At 39.3% G+C, this 19,164-nt stretch overlaps 1 protein-coding gene across 2 annotated transcripts; it reads left to right on the top strand.

The window, feature by feature from the left end:
• The first annotated feature begins 996 nt into the window (after window positions 1-996).
• RHAG (Rh associated glycoprotein) lies at window positions 997-16,487 on the top strand. Of its 2 annotated transcripts, none has more exons than XM_086460349.1 (10): window positions 997-1,187; window positions 7,796-7,979; window positions 9,237-9,387; window positions 9,580-9,727; window positions 10,458-10,624; window positions 11,521-11,658; window positions 12,485-12,606; window positions 13,249-13,334; window positions 13,950-14,023; window positions 15,733-16,487. In XM_086460349.1, the coding sequence occupies exons 1-10, from the start codon at window positions 1,052-1,054 to the stop codon at window positions 15,808-15,810; spliced, it is 1,284 nt and encodes a 427-aa protein (XP_086316475.1). In that variant the 5' UTR covers window positions 997-1,051; the 3' UTR covers window positions 15,811-16,487. The 2 variants fall into 2 exon arrangements, with proteins under 2 accessions (XP_086316475.1, XP_086316476.1); XM_086460350.1 differs by having other exon boundaries at window positions 997-1,193.
• The last annotated feature ends 2,677 nt before the right edge of the window (window positions 16,488-19,164 follow it).

The following is a 19,164-nucleotide window of genomic DNA, read 5'->3' as shown; positions in this document are numbered from 1 at the left end:
CTACTACTGCAGTATCATCCCTTTTTTTAATAGACAAAATTTTTCATTGAATAAAGGCTCCCACCATACAATTTGGCCTATCTTCTGAACTTGGCTAACAGAGGCCAAGTTACTTAGTATCACATCAAAAAAATATTTTATCCACAAAACTTTTAGAAGTCAAGATAAATTTTTACAAGCGATGTGAATCTCAAGAACAAGTCATCATCCAACAGTAATCTGAGTGAACTTTAATTTGCTCCTTCATTCACGAGCTTTTTAAAACTATTTAAGAGATTCAATCTGTGACATATTTTCATTGTCTTAGCTAAGGGAAATACAAAAAGCAACAATTAAATTTGAAAAATTGAGCTGTTTTCTCAAATCCCTCTTTTTAATAATCTACCGCTTTATTTTTTATCAACTAGGAATATCCTTTTTTCTTTTGAAGAAGTATAATTATTTTCTTTATAAATAAGAGTTCACAATAAGAACATGTGCTCTGAGTACTTCATTCACTGTGAAATAAGAACAAGTATTTCTTCAGTCTACTGAAAGCCATTCTCTTTGCTTACCATATCCTACAGGAAGAGACAGGAGATATGTTTCATATAAAACAAAAAATCATTTACCTTCTAAAATGATAGCTACAACTTGAAGAAATTATTGACTACAGGAAACACAATTGACTGTCTCTGTGTTCCTTATTATGTGCAGCAAACCAGGCTCTGTGAGATTTTCTCGTAGGCTATTTCTTTTTTAAAATACGTGTAAGATATTGAAAAGCACGTCGAAAAGCACATCTGTGGCTAAATGAGCCGGTTTGCATAACAAACTGGAAAAATATGTAAGGCAGCATTTCATGCACTGAAATAGCCTGGGAAATAGAAGTCACTATATTGACCCATAGTGTTTTACTGTTTCCCTCCCATAGTGGGTGTGACAGTGTTTTTGCCTGTCTCCCTGTTTCTTTTTTTTTTTTTTGCTATATCACCCAGATCCACTGAATTAGGCAGCTCCACTGAAGGCAAGCGTCCTTTATCAGGCTCTCACAGCCGCCTGCTCTCCTTCAATGCCTTCAGCCCTTGACACCAACATGAGGTTCAAGTTCTCGATCACGGCTCTTCTTCTGGAAGTGATCATCATTGTTTTGTTTGGGATATTTGTGGAATACGACAACAGTGATCCTTCTGAAAATTTATACCCACGTAAGTGTTGCTGTGTAAGATTTATAGAATTTCTTTAAACTAATCCTAAGCAAGATTTCTGAATAACTTATGAGACCTAGCGATACAGCCAGAAAAGAAAGTCATGCTTTGGGGCAAACAAACTTTTTCTGAGGTGTGAAAGCAGCAGGCTTCAAAGACAGATTCAAGCTGAGCACATATAAAATTCTGAAAGTACCTAACTGCTGAGAAGTTAGCAGTTCTGGGAGAGAATAGTCCTGAAAATAGTTCTAGTGTTTGCATAGCAAGTTAAAACTTGGAGAAATGTGAATTGCTTTGAACATTTCTAATATTTTCCGGCGATGGATGGTGCTGCTTCTTGCCAAACCTTCTGTCCTGATTACTGTATCAAACAATGAAAATGAACAGACCGTTTCTTTACTATGATCCAGGTTTCAAACGGCTGTCTTACGACAACACGGGAATTGGGCAGCGTATTCATCATCGTTACAAAATATGTTTGCAGAAACTGGACTCCACAAAGGACAGTGTTTTTTGCCACAAGGTGGATAACCCTCTCCTATCTTCCAAAGCAGTGGCTCAGTTGTAGACAGTAGTGGTTCAGCCTGCAAGTGTTTCTGTTGATTTGTTGTTCTGCAAATGCTTGATGAAGTTCAGGGAGAAAGCTTTTGGCCTGAGTAGTTGCTGACTTCTCCCACTCTCCTCCTCCTCCTCATTCAAAGATCAGACTGTTCTAAATAGAAAAATAAGTCCGCAGAGGAGGAGCCTGTGCCTTGCTGGCAGTATTGAAGGCTTGTTGTTTGTCTTCTTGGCTCTGATGTCTTAACATGCAGCCCTGACTGCAGTCCTCTTAATGATGGTCATAGCAGTACAGAGCTCCTTGCCTGTATGTGGTACCTTACGTAAGTTTGAACGCATCCATCTTTTTGTCTCATTCCAACTGGCCTTTCAGTGACCGTTAGAGGAGAATGCGATCTCGGGGTCACTTCACTCCCTAGTAGTCTTGGGTGGCGTATTCTCACACAGAGTGTTGCCCGATTGAGAGAATAGTGAATGCATGGTATTATTCAGCTCCAGGAGCAAGTCAGCTGATGAACACCAGGGGCTAATTACTCTCATTTGGGTTGACTTTGCTGAGATGCAGCATCCACGAGAGAAAGTAACTTAGGGTATGCCAGAGCCCACTCTCTTTCTGAGACACAGCTTGATCATGTCCATGATATTGAACTACCCCAGCTCCTAAATTAGGTGGCCTTATCTAGGTGGTATATTGGGAATGACCCTTGGTCCACTGTCACCCAGGAGGTGATAGCTGGCCTAGGCAAAAAACTATGCCAGAGACCACACTAATAATTTGACAGCACAGATAATTCTGGCACTGAAATTTTATTAACATAGCTATTGCCTAAAACACCTGTCCACCTACCTCTTCTCTGACTCCACCCCAAAACAACATGACAACAACAAATACAGCCACAAACCTCCTCCTAGGTATGGCTTTAGGCATATTGCAGATAAGGGACTATTCTCAGCAAGTAGGGCAGGTGGGAACAGTGTTTTGGGGGAGAAGAGCATGTAGCTGTACAGATGTGAGTCCTCTGCCATCTGCCTTTTGGCCAGCCTGTTCAGTTTACCAGTAGAGATATAAACTAAGCAAACACTGTAGATGTCATGTTGGACTTTCAGATGATGACCTAAGAGTTGATGGATCTCATTCACAATAAAGAAGTGGGATCAAAGCAGGATTTCCTAATATCTGTGTTTCCACTTTTAGACCCTCTTCCTTTCAAACTTCCCTGTCTACAAAGTACACACAAGAGCACAGTTTGCCTGAGGACCCAGCAGAAAAATTAACGCTATGGTTGTATAGATGTGTCAGGACTTATCCTGAGCCAGAGCTTCTCCTGAGTTCACAAACTGGAGTGTTCAAACTACTTCCCATGCTATCCCCAGTGATGTTAACCCATCTGTACCTCGTAGATGTAGTTGTTTCATCCAGGGGCAAATTTATATTTATATTTATATTTATATTTATATTTATATTTATATTTATATTTATATTTATATTTATATTTATATTCCCAGAACTGCAGTGCAGGGCCTGGTTTTGTATGCCTTAAATACCTGAGCACTATGAATACAAGTTGTTTCAGTATTTTTGGACTGAAGAAAGATAAAAGTAATAATTGTGAATCACCACAGTTTTGCACTCAGGCAAGCGGGGCTGAGCTGAGATCATTCCCAAAGCATAGCTTTGCATTATATCTGTTTCTGGTGGATGCAAGTACAGGCGTGATTAATTGGATGGACAACTTCAGGTTTGTCATGTCACCAGAATGGGAGGACAGGGGCGTGTGATGGTCTTGCAAGCACTCCTAGAGGATTTCTTTAGTACTGGTATCCTGTATGTAATGTCCTGTGATTGATCCATGACTCATGACTTAGGAAAACTTATGCACCTCTCTTGTTCAGGGTTCTATGGTTTGCTCATTTAGGCAGAGCAAAATCACAGTTTTAGTACAAACCTAGATGCTACAAGCATCTTTGTGTTGAGACTGACAACCATGCAGAGACACTGAAGTGAAATTAATGTTGGTCTTGGGCAGCCTTGCAGATTTGTGTTCAGTGGCTTTGTTCAGGATCTGCTGGAGAGGTTTTCCCAATCTTTATTTTCCTATCTCACAGAATAGAAGTACTACGTCTTGTTAAACATAACTAGCTGCTGAAACAGTTCAAATCATGCTGTTTTCTCCATCATTTGAAATCATTCCAGACTTACTCTTCTTTAAAAGGATGTGCAAGAGGTAGTTAAAGCTCAAGATATAAGCTAGGCTAAACTATTTGAAATTTGTCCTCAACATCCATAAATTAACCTAGTTTTAACCAGGACTCTTAAACTGTTGTGTAAATAAGTCCAGGCAGCTTTTAAACATTTATATGAACCCTGGCTAGCCCTTAGGAGGATCCAGGATTGTATGTCAACCAGCTGCTTGCTTCAAACAGAATTGCTTCTAATCTTCAGGGCTGGGGTAAGATTTCAAAAAGCACTGTTTTGAAAAGAGACTTGAGCATGCAGAAGCCCTGTTGATTGGCACTGAAAATTAAACTCCCCAGTGCATCAACTTTGAAACCTGTTTTTTTGCTAACATGTAGAGTCAAATTACTGAAACAGTAAAGTATCATTTGCTGATCTAGACATGATTTACTGAGACATTGTACACATGAATGGAATTGTTTTGATGAGAACAATTTACTTGCTTTGTCTGCAATGATTTAACCAGGAGATTGCAAACAAGGGCAAGTAATATGCTGAATGCTAACAAACCATAATCTTCCCTGGGAGACTGGAAAAATTTTCTTACTTGGAGCTGACTAACCTGAATGGGCAAAACGAAAACATAATTGGAAAGTCCATGGCATAGGCTGATTAAATAACATAAGGAGCAGAAGTAGGTCATTTTCAAATGTACCCCTCATTTTGTGCATGAAGCTCAAAAGTAGTACAACTGAAAAAGGTTGAAGTCGTGAACTGACTTGTCATGCTAAGCATTTATTAAATACATTTCCATTTTCTTCTACTAAAGTCAAACAAAAATGCTACTTATGTAGATATTGCTGTACAGCTTTTATGGATTTGCCCTCTAGTTCTGTGGGGTTTTGGTAACATTAACAAGCTTTTAATAATGTAATTTTACAAGATTCATACAAATAACCTGAGCTACTTCTCAAATGCGAAGGTGCTGATCCCACAGGTTACTGGGTGAATGGTCACTTGTAGAAAATTTGTTTTTAAAAGGGGAGAAAAAGGCTTGTTCTTCATCCAGTTTCCATTTACCCTCAAAAAAGAGGGAAAGAGATCTTGGGTTACTCCTTCCCTTATCTGAGAAGAACTTTGTCACGTGACCTGTGTTGGTATTTTTGTCCCACTTAAAAAAAAAAAAGGTGGGTGATCATCCGTACCTGAGATCATCAGGGTGGTGTTGAGCTCTAAACATGACAGTTATTTTCACATGTAATTGCAATGCAAAATATCCAACTATATCAAAAGCAGAAGCCTAAATGGGGAAGCTAAGTTGGTTGTGTATCTTTTAAAATAAGTAGCAAGCACAACACTGGAGTTTGGATAGTAGTTCTGGAAATTGAGTAATATGGACGAAAATGGGAAGCTCCCAAAGGACTGCGGGGGCCTCAGAATCCCATCACTGGCTATTATTGAAGTCAGAAAATAAATGTGAAAGTGTCCAACCTAAAGGGAAGCAAAAGGGTTGGGGATGTCTGCAAACCACCTGCATTTCTATGCTGTATCTTAGATGTGTGTAGCCTAATGTGTTACTACATCTCACTACATGCATGTATATATTTCAGTGCGAGGTCAGGACTGGAATATGACAGTGCAAACATAGTAGAGATTATTAGGACTCTTCAGTAAGTTGTTATACTTCTGGGCCCTCTTTTGGCTAAACATGGTAATGCATATAGCAAAACTAGGATTGCTGAAAGTACGTGACCGGGAAACATAACTTCAAGCCAAATGCTATACTAACTAGGTCAATGTCTCAAGTGTTTCCTACATATTTGCATGTAAGAGGCAATGAAACAGAAATGAAAATAGTTTCTCTATTATGAAGACATAACCCGGTGGATAGATGACGGTAGTGCAGTGGATATGGTTTATCTTGATTTCAGTAAAGCATTTGACACCGCCTCCCACAGCATCCTCGCAGCTAAACTGAGCAAGTGTGGTCTGGATGATCGGGTAGTGAGGTGGATCGTGAACTGGTTGAAGGAAAGAGGTCAGAGAGTCGTGGTCAATCAGACAGAGTCCAGTTGGAGGCCTGTATCTAGTGGAGTCCCTCAGGGGTTGGTACTGGGACCAGTGCTATTCAATATATTCATCAATGATCTGGACAAGGGAATATAGTGCACTGTCAGCAAGTTTGCTGATGACACAAAACTAGGAGGAGTGGCTGACACGCCAGAAGGCTGTGCTGCCCTTCAGAGAGACCTGGACAGGCTGGAGAGCTGGGCAGGGAGAAATGTAATGAGATACAACAAGGGCAAGTGTCAAGTCTTGCATCTGGGAAAGAACAACCCCAGGTCCCAGTCTAGACTGGGGACTGAGCTGTTAGAGAGCAGCGTAGGGGAAAGGGACCTGGGGGTCCTGGTGGGCAGCAGGATGACCATGAGCCAGCAATGTGCCCTGGTGGCCAAGAAGGCCAATGGCATCCTGGGGTCTATTAGAAGGGGTACGGTCATTAGGTCGAGAGAGGTTCTCCTCCCCCTCTGCTCTGCCCTGGTGAGACCCCATCTGGAATAGTGTGTCCAGTTCTGGGCCCCTCAGTTCAAGAAGGTCAGGGAACTGCTGGAAAAGCCCAGCACAGAGCCACAAAGGTGATTGAGGAGGTGGAACATCTCCCTTCTGAGGAAAGGCTGAAGGAGCTGGGTCTCTTTAGCTTGGGGAAGAGGAGACTGAGGGGTGACCTCATCAATGTTTATAAATACGTAAAGGGCGAGTGTCAGGAGGATGGAGCCGGGCTCTTCTCGGTGATGGCCAATGACAGGACAAGGGGCAATGGGTGCAAGCTGGAGCACAGGAGGTTCCACATGAACATAAGGCAAAACTTTTTCACTGTGAGGGTGACAGAGCCCTGGAACAGGCTGCCCAGAGAGGGTGTGGAGTCTCCTTCTCTGGAGACATTCAAAACCCGCCTGGACACGTTCCTGTGTGACCTACTCTGGGTGGTCCTGCTCTGGCAGGGAGTGGGACTAAATGGTCTTTCAAGATCCCTTCCAACCCCCCACATTCTGTGATTCTGAGGTTCTTACTAACCACAAAATCAGAGAAAAAGCTTTAATTATGGAACTCAAACCTGTTAAGGGTAGAGTCCATTAAATCACATCAAATACTTCAGAGCAATAAAAAAATTTAGAATATAAAATATCTATGTCATGATGATAAATTTAGTTTGTATTAAAGAGCCTATAAAAGGAAATAATATTTAAAAATCAAAAAAAAATAGAAAAATGAACTATCTATCTTTTAACAAAATCCATATTTTTTAAAAAAAAAAGCATATTTGAAGGTGGGCTAAGTATATGTTGATCAGCAATATTAATTTACTAGTTTAGACATTACCTTAAATGCCTTTTTCTTTTACCCAGGTAAAGAAATCAATCTCTTGTGCAGTAAATTTTTAGAGATCACAAGCATACATTTGCACTGGGACAACCAGGACTCTACCAAAAAATCCCTATGTATAATTTTGAAGTTAGCCAGAGCATACTGGATGTGACGAGCTTTATTTGTGGGGGAAGAGAACTTTCCTGTAAGGACATGGAGCTTTAATGTTTCAGGTAGCTTCACACGCAGAGAACAGTTCCAGACACATTAAATTTGCTAGTATAGAGATCTAGTGTTCTTTCCATAATGGTATAGCAAGGAATACAATCAATAATTGGGTCTTGTGTTTTCCAGACACTCAATCTTCAACTAGTAGACAGGCCATGGAGTGGGGAAGGGTGGATCACATTGATGACATGAGTTTAGAACTCTTCTTTTCTATTAGATCCTCATTTGTCCCTAGCTTTCCTCCCATCATAGTCACCACACAAACATGTTTTTACTTCAGTCTTTCAGGATGTCCATGTGATGATATTTGTTGGATTTGGTTTCCTGATGACCTTTCTGAAGAAATATGGATTCAGCAGTGTTGGTATCAATATGCTCATTGCTGCCTTCGGTCTCCAGTGGGGAACCCTGATGCAAGGATTTTGGCACCTGAAACAAGGGAAAATTCATGTTAATATCAAAAGGTATCTATGAATTTACCAAACTTCACATTTTTATCCCTTAAGATATTAGAGAAGCCATAAACTACAACATCTGTGGGATCAGACTTCTAAGTTCACTGAAATCTGATTGAGCCTTACTGTCTACCTCTCAACATCCGACTGCCTTTCACCTCTAAAGGGGCAACATCTGGTGCACTGGGCTAAGGGAACCAAAGAGTGGGATGAAATCTTAGGTGCTACATTACATGTGGTCCACAGGTCGTGCAGAGAGACTGATTTGAATCACTGGAGATGTGGAAGCTGGAAGATTTCCGGCAGTAGCAGCTCTTGCATCCAGCAGGCATGAAAGGATCTGTCCTTCTGTGACACATGGGGTCACAGAAGAAAGGCTGGAACAGTGTGTCTATCCACTCATGATGTTTCATTCTGCTTCTCAAGGAATGATTTGCATGAGCACCTTGCTGCAGTAGTTTTGGACCCCAGTCATAGAATAAGAGACCTCATGAGCAATGTCTCTAGATACTTTTAATACCCTTCCCATTCATCTGTCTGGCTTCTGCCAAGGTCTCAGAGTGTTTTCCACATCTGCAGTTCTGTCTTCTGAGACAACTTGTAGACAAATTTGAAAGGAACAGCTTCCAAATGTTACTGAGGGATAAGTAGAAATAATATAAGTAGCTCTTTAATGCTTACAGACAGGCATTTGTAGGGGAATCTATAAGCTAGTGACCCTCTATGCTGCAAGTTTTTGGACAATTCATGGTTTTATTTATTTTTGCCTTGTCTCATAAGCTATTAACACTGGTCCTTCCTGAGAGCTAATCAAACATGATGCACAGTGATAGAAAGGCATAAAGGCTTTTGAAATGAGATAAACCATCTGAATGAAGCTAAGAGCTCCCTGTCATCTTTGGAGTTCAAGTGACAGTCAGAGCTGGAAATGTCCCCGCACATCCTCAACACACATCCCATCTGACTTTTCACTATAATTTCAACCAGTTAAGCACATATATGCTATATGCAGGAGGTAATATTCCCACAATTTTTCCTCAGTAGATGGTAAAATCACTAGAAAACCCAGCTGGAAAGGTTTGATTTAATTTTTATCCACAAAGATGATGTTGATAATTTTATATCTGAAGAATTAAAGCTCTATCATTTTAATGACATGACAGGTTTGATATTTCAGCCTTATTTCAGGTCTCTTTAAACTGATCTTCTTTTTTCCTGTGTTTTTGTTTTGCTTTATTCTGTTCTTATTTGTTTTCTTAATTTCAGCATGATAAATGCAGACTTCAGTACAGCAGCTGCTTTGATTTCATTTGGAGCAGTCCTGGGGAAAACAAGTCCTGTTCAGATGCTGATCTTGACGATTCTGGAGGTCACAATTTTTGCATGCAATGAACATCTAGTTACAGAAATACTTCAGGTACAAGCATTTAATATTTTTTTTTCTGTTAATAACAAATGCTTTCACTTCATAATACTTCCAGTTTACATTTTCTAGGTTCTAGTTTCTACCATAGAAAATAAACCATTAAAGTCATCCAGACTTCTCCTTCATCAAATCCTCTTCTTTATGCTGTATAAATTGTGGCATTATTTTGGGTCCCTATTACAGGCCACAGATGTTGGCGCTTCAATGACTATCCATGCTTTTGGAGCTTATTTTGGCTTGGCTGTAACCCTAGTCTTGTATCGTCCTGGTTTGAAAAACAAACATGAAAATGAAGAATCTACCTATCATTCAGACATATCTGCCATGATTGGTAAGTGAAGTAATAGTGAGTGCTGATCAGTTGTTCATCCCACTTTCATTCCTATGTTTTAATGATTACGCTGCATCCATTTTCTCAGGTACACTCCTAAAGGCATATACTTTTTTGTCTGATGGATGTACAATGCTTTCAGTGACACACATACTTTTACTTCTCCTTGGTTAAAAAAAGCAAAGATCAAATTAAAGATGCGTTTTCACTGCATATTAATGATGGCTCCCTTTTTGCTAAATCTTCTGCTATAAGCACCTTTTCCATAGAAATTGGCCATAATTAGAAGTATTGAGCTGTGCCTGTCCTGCTAATAAATGTTAGAAACCATACATCTATCTGTCCATGAGATCTATTCATAGCTCAATTTACCAGGTAAAACTATCAGTTATATCAATAGATGACAAAGGATTTGCATGCAAACTGCCTTGCTGATTCTGTATGGTTTTCACAGTGGTGGTGAACTCTGGCAGTGAGAGGGGCATGACAAGGGTCACAATGTGTTGAAGTCTTCCAGTAAGATTTGACAGAGGCCATGTGTGAAAATCTTAGCGGCCGGTGTCAAAAGCTTCTGCAGAATCTATTATTTCTTCCAGCATTTTGGCCATTTTATGTTTCTTATTGATCATCCTCATTTCTTGTAGCTAGTTCTGTTGTGTTGGATCTTTGACTTTGGAAAATCCCTTGTGACTGAAGAGTCTTTGTTTTGTTTTGACTTCTATTCATCCAGGTACCCTGTTCCTTTGGCTTTTTTGGCCCAGTTTTAACTCTGCCATTACAGCTCAACCAATTTCCCAGGTTAAAGCAATTGCCAACACTTACTATTCCTTGGCTGCATGTGCTGTCGTAACATTTGCCCTCTCCAGCCTGGTGGATCAAAGAGGCAAATTCAGTATGGTAAGAATCACATCACAACCTCTGTTAAATCCTCTATAATAAGGATGATTAGGCAGATTCCCAATGTCCATGAGCTATGTGGAGCCTTTGCTCATACTGTGGGCAAAATTAGAGCTATTCTACTTCTAAAAACTATAATGTAAGATTGAGCCCTGAGGCAACCCACCCTGCTTTAGACATGTGGTTATTCCTCAGGGGGATCACTGCATCTGGAGAGTGAAAAGCTCTTGGACATCATAGTGATGGTCCTGCTCCCTTGTTCTCTCTTGTCCACAGAACCTGCTGCACCATAGAGACATTAGTCCAATGTTCAGGTATCCTTTTGGGTCTTATTCCAAAGAAATTCCTGTATGAGTGACTGTATTCTAATAGCCAAAATAAGCCTCTCCAGGCAACGAGCTGTTCCCTGTCAGTCTCACAGTGTAGCTGCACAATAGGCAAAGCCAAACTAGGTTGGGGCCTCCAGGCTGCCAACCTTTCATCTCCTTGCCCTAAAATCCAGCCCTATGTTTTCACCCACTTCTTTCCAGCAGTTGCAGTGTTTATCTAAGCCCAGCGTAAGCAGGCCCAGTTCAATGAGCTTGCAGAATCTGCTGCTGCTGCTGTAGAAGGCAGCTCTCACTGGCTCCACCTGGCTTCTGGAGAGATTAGATGAGTTTGCAAAAGTTGGACTTCATTAAACTGGCTGCAGTTGAAATGGCTTAGAGCAGCTTTGAACCAACGCTCTGAATACGTAACAGGGAACCCTGGTTTAAATTCCTGTTCATTCTTCGCTGGAAAAATCCCGCCTGAAGAAAAGGAAAACTTCTCTATTCAGAAAAGCTTCAAAGTCACTCATCCCTAAAACAAGCCTCTGTACCACATGATTCATCTCCACCTCTGCATACTCTTTGCAGGTTCTCATTCAAAATGCCACTCTGGCAGGAGGAGTAGCAGTGGGTACCTGTGCTGACCTGTCAATCCCCCCTTTTGCCGCCATGTGCATTGGGAGCGTTGCTGGAATCATCTCTGTCCTTGGGTTCCACTTCCTGACTGTAAGTATTGAGGACCCACCTCTGCTCCCATTTACTTATTGCTTCATTGGTTTTACTGAAGCTCCCTTGGTTTGCTAGAAAGGGAGTTTAGAAACTGCCGGGTACAGTATTGAGAGTAAGCTCTAGGTAATGGTTATTTTTAAATCAGTGTGATTTACATATAGGCTTATGAGCTAACTTCAGTCCATCACCTAGCTAAGAACAGAGAAGGATCATAAAGATATTAGAGTTCATTAAAGCTGCGATTTGCATTCAAGAAGCTGCCAGAATTTTGCTCCAAGTCCATGTTTCAGTGAAATAGGTCTAATTACATTTCAGTCTTCCAAAATTTCTAAATAGATCTGTAATCAAAAAATACTTCTGAAGTATGAAATGGAACTCTTTCATGTGAAAACTGTAGAAAAAAATATTCTAACTAAAACTGTTTAAAACTGGCATTTCCTGATGGAGAAACATTCTGGAAGAAAATATCTGACTAGCAGACTCAGAACAGGCGTTGGTGTGTGATTTAGCCAACCCTTTCAATCTTTGCTGCAGTGGCTGAAAGGATTAGGAATATCAGTGGACTGTTGTATGTTTTGTACCATTATATTAATTAGGGCAGCTTAGACATTTGTACCATTATATGTACATATTTGCTTTTCTCTGCATATAATGATTTCACAGTGAAGGGAAATATAGCAGATTTTATAGCTAGACTTTGTGTACATTGAAGATGTTAAATTGTTTCTTGTACTTTTGCACTACTTTCTTTTGCATTCCATTCTAGAGATAATGGAAGACTATAAACTCACTAAAAACTTCCTATTATTTCCCCTCATTTCAGCCTTTGTTGGCATCCAAGTTGAATATTCAAGACACTTGTGGAGTTCATAATTTGCATGGTTTACCTGGAATACTGGGAGGTATTGCTGGCATCATAGTAACTGCAATAAAAAATGAAGTTAGGTGAGTTATAGAGAGAAGACAGAAAGGACTTTATCGATTTTTGAAAGTCTATCCTGATTTTCCGCCTTCCTTGGATCTAATTACGATTTTTTTCAGAAAATGCATCTTTGATTTGATGTCAGACACCATGTTCTGGTTTAAATAGGACTCTTCTTGATATCCTGCCTTTAACACACCATTTATATGCCAAGCTTGTTCCAAATTAAAAGCTCAAGTAAAAATAAACATATTAAAAACAACATAAAAAAGAGCATACAGAACCATTCAAAGATAGAAGAATAATATGATTCTACAATTACACTGCTGGTAACTATAAGATTTCCAAGAAAATGGGCAAAATGGTCTATTTCCACTCTCTCAAAAGGCTCCAAGGAGATGAAATGCTGGTCTTTTTGAAAAAGGGGGGCATTCTTTAAAGGCTTACAAAATACTAATAACTTTTTCAAAGAACTTGTTTTCATCTGTAGTCTAAGACAAAACCAAAATAAAATTATGATTTCTGTCTTGTACACAGCAATGGCAGATTATTTTCCTTATGAACCATCTTGCCCAGCAGACAGCAAGTACAATGTTGTAAGACCAATTACCAGTCTCAAAGTGTAACAATTTTTTGTCAATGGCTTATTTTTCTGCCCGTTTCAGAGAAGGTGTCCGCCTTACTCCTGGCATGCAGGCTGCTGCCCTGGGCAGTACAATTGGAATTGCACTAGTAGGCGGAGCATTGACAGGTCAGTATGATGCAAATGAAACACGTGCGAATTTAGAGGTTTGCCCGTGGAGAATTTCAATATATCAACAATTTCCTGTGAATAATACAAAATAGAAAAAGAGATATAACTCATGATGGCACACTGACAGAAATTTAAATATGCAAATGCAGTTTTCTAATAATGTTCTAGATATCTTACTGAATACATGCTTCAAAGATACTGAGTTGTACACATAGGAATAGTAAGATGTTCTGGATGGAATTCTTCTCTAGATTAAGACACTTAAAATTCTGAACAGAAACTAGTTTGAGATTAACACATATTCATTTACCTGTCACATGTTTCCATGTGATTGTGGATACTTTCCAAACAAAAATTCAGGCTGAAATAGAAAATTCCAGTCTGAAATCTGGGAAAGGTTTGAGCAATTAAAAAACAGCTTTTATTTGTGTCAACATGAAGAAACATGTGTCACCTCTTGTAATGAGTGACCTGGTGTCCCAAGGTGGTTGGGCATTTCCATAGACTAGAAAACGAGTCAGCAAACTGAGACGACTCCTCAAGGTACATCGAGGAACACTTATTTGGGCAATTTTGTCCATTTTTTAACCTCTGATGCTGTTTTTCCTGCAGGCGGTATTCTAAAGCTGCCCTTCTTGGGACAAGTATCTGACCAGAACTGCTTCGACGACTCTGTTTATTGGGAGGTAAGATACAACCTCCCTTTATTTTCATTGTATTGGAAGATGCACAGCACACTGCAGTCCTGCTCTCCTGCGGTTTGTGGTTTGCTTGCACGAGTTTACTTTCAAAAATGTTGCTCTACCTCAGGCTGTGGATTTAACAAGGCCACCTTCAGGATCTTCTTTGGACTTGCTAGCTAGTTGTGCTATTTACATTGGACTAACCTTGAACAAGAAGCAGAAATAGAGCCAACAAACTGAAACCTCAGTGGAGCTCTTTATCTCTCTTTTAAGTGCTTGCTGTGTCAAGTATCCTCTTCCTTCTTGTAGTTTAGACACATGATATTTGCATTTTTGGCTAAATGGTGCTTCTTTTCTAGTGACATCTAGAATTTCAACCTGAATGAAATTTAGAGCACTTCTTCAGTATTTGTAGGGTCAGTGTCCCTTAGGCTGAGCAGAAGCTCTTCTGCTTCCTGGTTGGATGATCTGACGAGTGAGCTTATCAGAAGAAGGGGCCTCCTGGCACTATTGTTTTATGTGTGAAGACAGACAATTCAGATGAGAAACAAGTATATCTGAAACAGCCTTGCTAGGCTTCCTTCACGCTCAACAAAGAGATGGCTCTAGATTGCAGTTCATTTGAGTCCTTCGAGATCCTGTTAGGTTACATGAATTAGAACCTTGAAAGTCTCTATACTCGCCACTGATAGTGAAAGACCTTTCATTGCCTATCTCAAATGTAGATCTCTATACTGTAGAGACCTAGATTTGATCATTTGAATCCCACATACATCTCTGAGTTGGATGCCTACAATAAAGTGCGCAGCAAAAACTCAGACATACCTTTCCTCTTGGCTAACCTAAGAAGCTCCCTGTACTGTTTGTAGGCTTTCTGCATCTCCATTCATTAGAGACTGATGACAGAATCTTCATTTAGTCAATCTGAATTTCATCCTTTATACCAGGACAAACTCAAAAAGGCAAAACAAGAAGAAATGCATGATATGTATTCCTTGTAAATAAAATGTTGTGAACTCAAAAGAATATTTTGTTACTTTTATAATGAATTAAGCTTCAGTATGAACCACACTATTTGGCTTTTGGTGAGAGGAAGTTTGCAGTCTAAGGGGAAGTTCTAAGCCAAAAGACCAGCTGTTGCAGCAACAATCAAAAAAAAAACACTTCTAATGACAGCTCTGCAAGCCATTCACTGTTCGACCTTGGGAAAGTCAAAGCACTGGTTTTTTGCAAGACTTGAAATAGGCTGTCATATATAAATGATAAAAAATGTCAGGAAAAAGCAAGTTTTAAAGTGTGGCTGAAGAATTCACAGCCTGTGTTGACCAGTGATAATAATACAGCCCTGCTCAATTGAAGGTCCTGTAGTATCAGTAGAACTGCTCGGAAACATTCTATTCTAAGTGAGCTTTATCAGGTGATGGGAAGGGACACTGGTATTTGGCATACAACATCATTTACATTTCATTAGAGACAGTCACCTTATTTCTTTAGAGCTCTTTGAAAATCCCAGGAATTTTACCGTTAAGAGAACCCTGAATTCGTCCCTCAGAATTCGGAACTGATGGTTCATGTCAGTCTGGGTCAATGTTAATAAATAGTAACATAATATATACAAACAGAATGACATTCTCAGTGCACTTTAGTCTCCTTTTATGGCAACAGGAAGTCTATACCTCATTAACTGAACTCTTCTCTGATTTTCATGGCAGGTTCCAGAAGAGGAGAAACGACATGAAATTCACTCCAACAACTATGATGAGCACAGCGGATTTGAAGCCACCATGTAGAAAAACAATTAATTTGCAATATTTGTCCTAATGATGCTCTTTTCAGTTTCTAATGCTAAAAAACAACATCTGAGTATTGTCCTAACCACACTAGGTTTTCAAGAAGGGGATGTAAATAGCTATATCTTTGAAATATAAAACAAGCTTAATTTTAGAATACATAGTCATTATGTCAAGCTCAGGTGAATTAATTAGATACTTCCAACAAATTTGTTCATCAGAAAAACCTACTACAAACTACTCAACAAAATTATCTGTATTTTACCTTTTGTTGTCACTGAGTTAACACAGACATTGAAACAGCCTTTGTGTTTCAAGCCTATTACAGGATACCATATTTAACTGCAAGATTTCTGAGTCACTGTCACATCCTTCAACTGTGTAGGGGTAATCAAGAAGAAATGGATTGATATTGTTAATTTGGATTCTAATAAGTTTTCACCAAACCATCCCAGATTAACTTTTTAAGAAAGTGTGTTGTCCTATTTTTGTATAGGGGAGAAAATGTGCTGTACTTTGAACACTGGTTGTGACAGGAAACAAAATGTTGAAATTATTTCCATGGCAAAGCACAGAATATAGTGTTTGATGAGGTATACTAAGTGGCAATATGAATATCAAGATTCTTGTTAACGTCTATGGAAAGGGAGAAGAAAGCAAAATGGTGAAAAATTTCATTATTGGCACAGATTTATTTAGACTTTCAAGGACACGATAAGGAAATTGGGTAGGAGCTGTGAAAAACAGGTAATTACATAATATGTCTTATTACATCCAACAGTAGCAAGTGGATGGTAGCACTGTGAGTGTTAATAGATATAAACTGAATGAAATGTTAGCTCCAGGAAAAATCATAAGTTGTTAGGAACTGATTGGAAAGCAACTATGTTCAACCTATAGAAGACTCAGTGGAGAACTGTGTGGTGAGTCGTTTCTTTTGAAGTCACTGCCTCCTAAAACAAGAGAAAGCAGGAAGAAGAGAATTGAAGCTAAATGAAGGTAAATTAACTCCACCTGAGAAGTTATGATAACGGCTGCTCAATTAAGAGAGGCAAAAATTGAGGTATCTGAAGGAACTCTATGAGATGACAGTAGCTGGGAACAGTCACACATCTGTGCCTACCTACATGGGGTAAGCAATTGAGAGACAATGGATAGGATATGAAAATCTAGCAGAAGGATCACAGTGTCTCTAAGCATTATTCGGACGCAGAAAGCTACCACTGATATCTCAGAAGGACAAGCTACAGTGGATGAACTTTCAAGACGTTTTTGTATTAGCATTTTATTTATCAGATTTAAGGGGAAAATTCCTCTGATACAAAATAGCAGATATTTTTGGTTCTGCTGATGTATTTTTCCTTGAAAAACTTTAGAAAGATACTAGGCAGGGCTGTCCTGTGTGTTGTATCAGCTGTATACTGCTATATATGTCAGATTCCTATCTATGAATGAAAATACATTTGTGGTAACACACTTTAGTTCAGTGATGCTCTTTTGCAGATACTCAACGACTGACTCTTTTCTACATTGTTGGCTAGAAGACATCTTTTATCCTTTCAAACAATCGTTTTTGTAAAAACTGAGAAGGCATTTAACAATGTAAATATTGCATATGTAAAGATTTTAGAAGTATTTTGTGAACAATTTACAAATAAAAAGTATTGAAGTACTTGAAAAAGACTCTGTATGTAGACAGACTGCAAAAATCTTATCCTCAATCCATGAAGCTCACCCCTCAAAATCCTACTTGAGGACTCAGAGGGTCTTTCATTCACCTACAGCTGTAATATCACTCATTGTAAGTGTTGACCACAAAGGAAGACCTGAGTGAGGACATACCATTCACTATGAGTAAATCTTTCAGAATTATGCCCTCAATAACTACCTTTAGTTCCCTAAAATGAAAAGGGGAAAAATAAACTATACTGTTTTTTTCTCCAGTTCTCCTTGTAATCTTTCAATAGTAACCCAGACCCTCATCCACTGAGTGCCCATTATTGTTCTCTGTCTTTTTTCAGAATATTACTGCCCAAGATAAATCAGTCCTACAGGTTCTATCAAAAAAACAGAGCAGGGAGATGTATTGTTTTATATGGAATTTTTTTCCACCTAACCTAGCTATCATTTTCGGGAAATTCTTTGTTTCCTTTTTGACAAAGAAGGACCTTAGAAGTAGGGCCTGTAGTGACAGGACAAGGAGTAGTGGTTTTAAACTAAAAAGGGGTAGATTCAGACTGGATATAAGGAAAAAAAATTTAAAATGGGGATGGTGAAACACTGGAACAGGTTGCCCAGAGAGGCAGCAGAAGCCCCATCCCTGTAAACATTCAAGGGCTCTGAGCAACCTGATCTAGCTAAAGATATCCCTGCTCATTGCAAGAGTGTTGGACTACATGACCTTCAAAGGTCCCTTCCAACCCAAACCATTCATTGATTCCATGCTTCTAAGTCTAGCTTAGCCTTGGAAACTATATTTTAAATGGCTGAAGCCATTTGAGGAGTATATGATTTTAACAACTGGAAGAGGGATTACAAACGCATCTGTGAAAAATACTTCAATAGTTCCATTCTGATGTTCACAATACTTAAAAACTAGCAAATAATAGAGAAAAAGCATTAGGACAATTAGAAATGCAAAAAGCTGATGTTGTAAAAACATCGAACAAGAAATAGGACTAGAAGCGATCTCTTGAACAAGGTGGTGCAGTCGGATGACTAAACCTTCACGTGCAGTTAAACTAAATGAACACGATATGAGAAACTACAGATCATTATAAGAGAAAATTTCTGGATGTGACAGGAAACAGTGTAACACTGATAAGAATTACAGATAACACCGTGAGAAATGAAAAGGGAATTACATAAGAAATAGCCTAATAGCACAGACAATTGTAGGGGAGAATTGGGGACCTTCTGGGAAGCATAACCTTGAAAGGCCAGCAGTGTCCCTGTAAGCACAGCTGAAATACCCACCTCAGGTACAGATGCAGCAAATTTAATTAGTAGCGGGCAAAGATGGGGAAAGCAAAGAAATAGGAAAAGGGACAACGAGGCATGAGAAAACACCTGCAATGGGGGCTGTCTGGGGTATCTGTCAGGCAGTCCTGAGACAGATCACTGCAGCCTGGAGCAAGACAATAAATCAAATCTCTTGTTTTGATCATCCACACATGTTTGATTTCCTTCTGTGATCTCCATCTTGCTATGGTGGAGATGATGATGATGCACAACCCAAAATTCATTCATTGCCTATGGTCAGATAAGTGTCTCGGCTCAAGACAGATGAATCCAGGCCTTATGGTTTGTCTACCTTATATGAAAAGATTGGACACAGCATGTTTCAGTATTTTT

This window comes from Leptosomus discolor, chromosome 2 (genome assembly GCF_034619465.1).
Source record: "Leptosomus discolor isolate bLepDis1 chromosome 2, bLepDis1.hap2, whole genome shotgun sequence".
Taxonomy (NCBI): Eukaryota; Metazoa; Chordata; class Aves; order Leptosomiformes; family Leptosomidae; genus Leptosomus; species Leptosomus discolor.
Note: the sequence above shows the minus strand (reverse complement) of the source record. Positions and strands in the feature narration are given on the sequence as shown.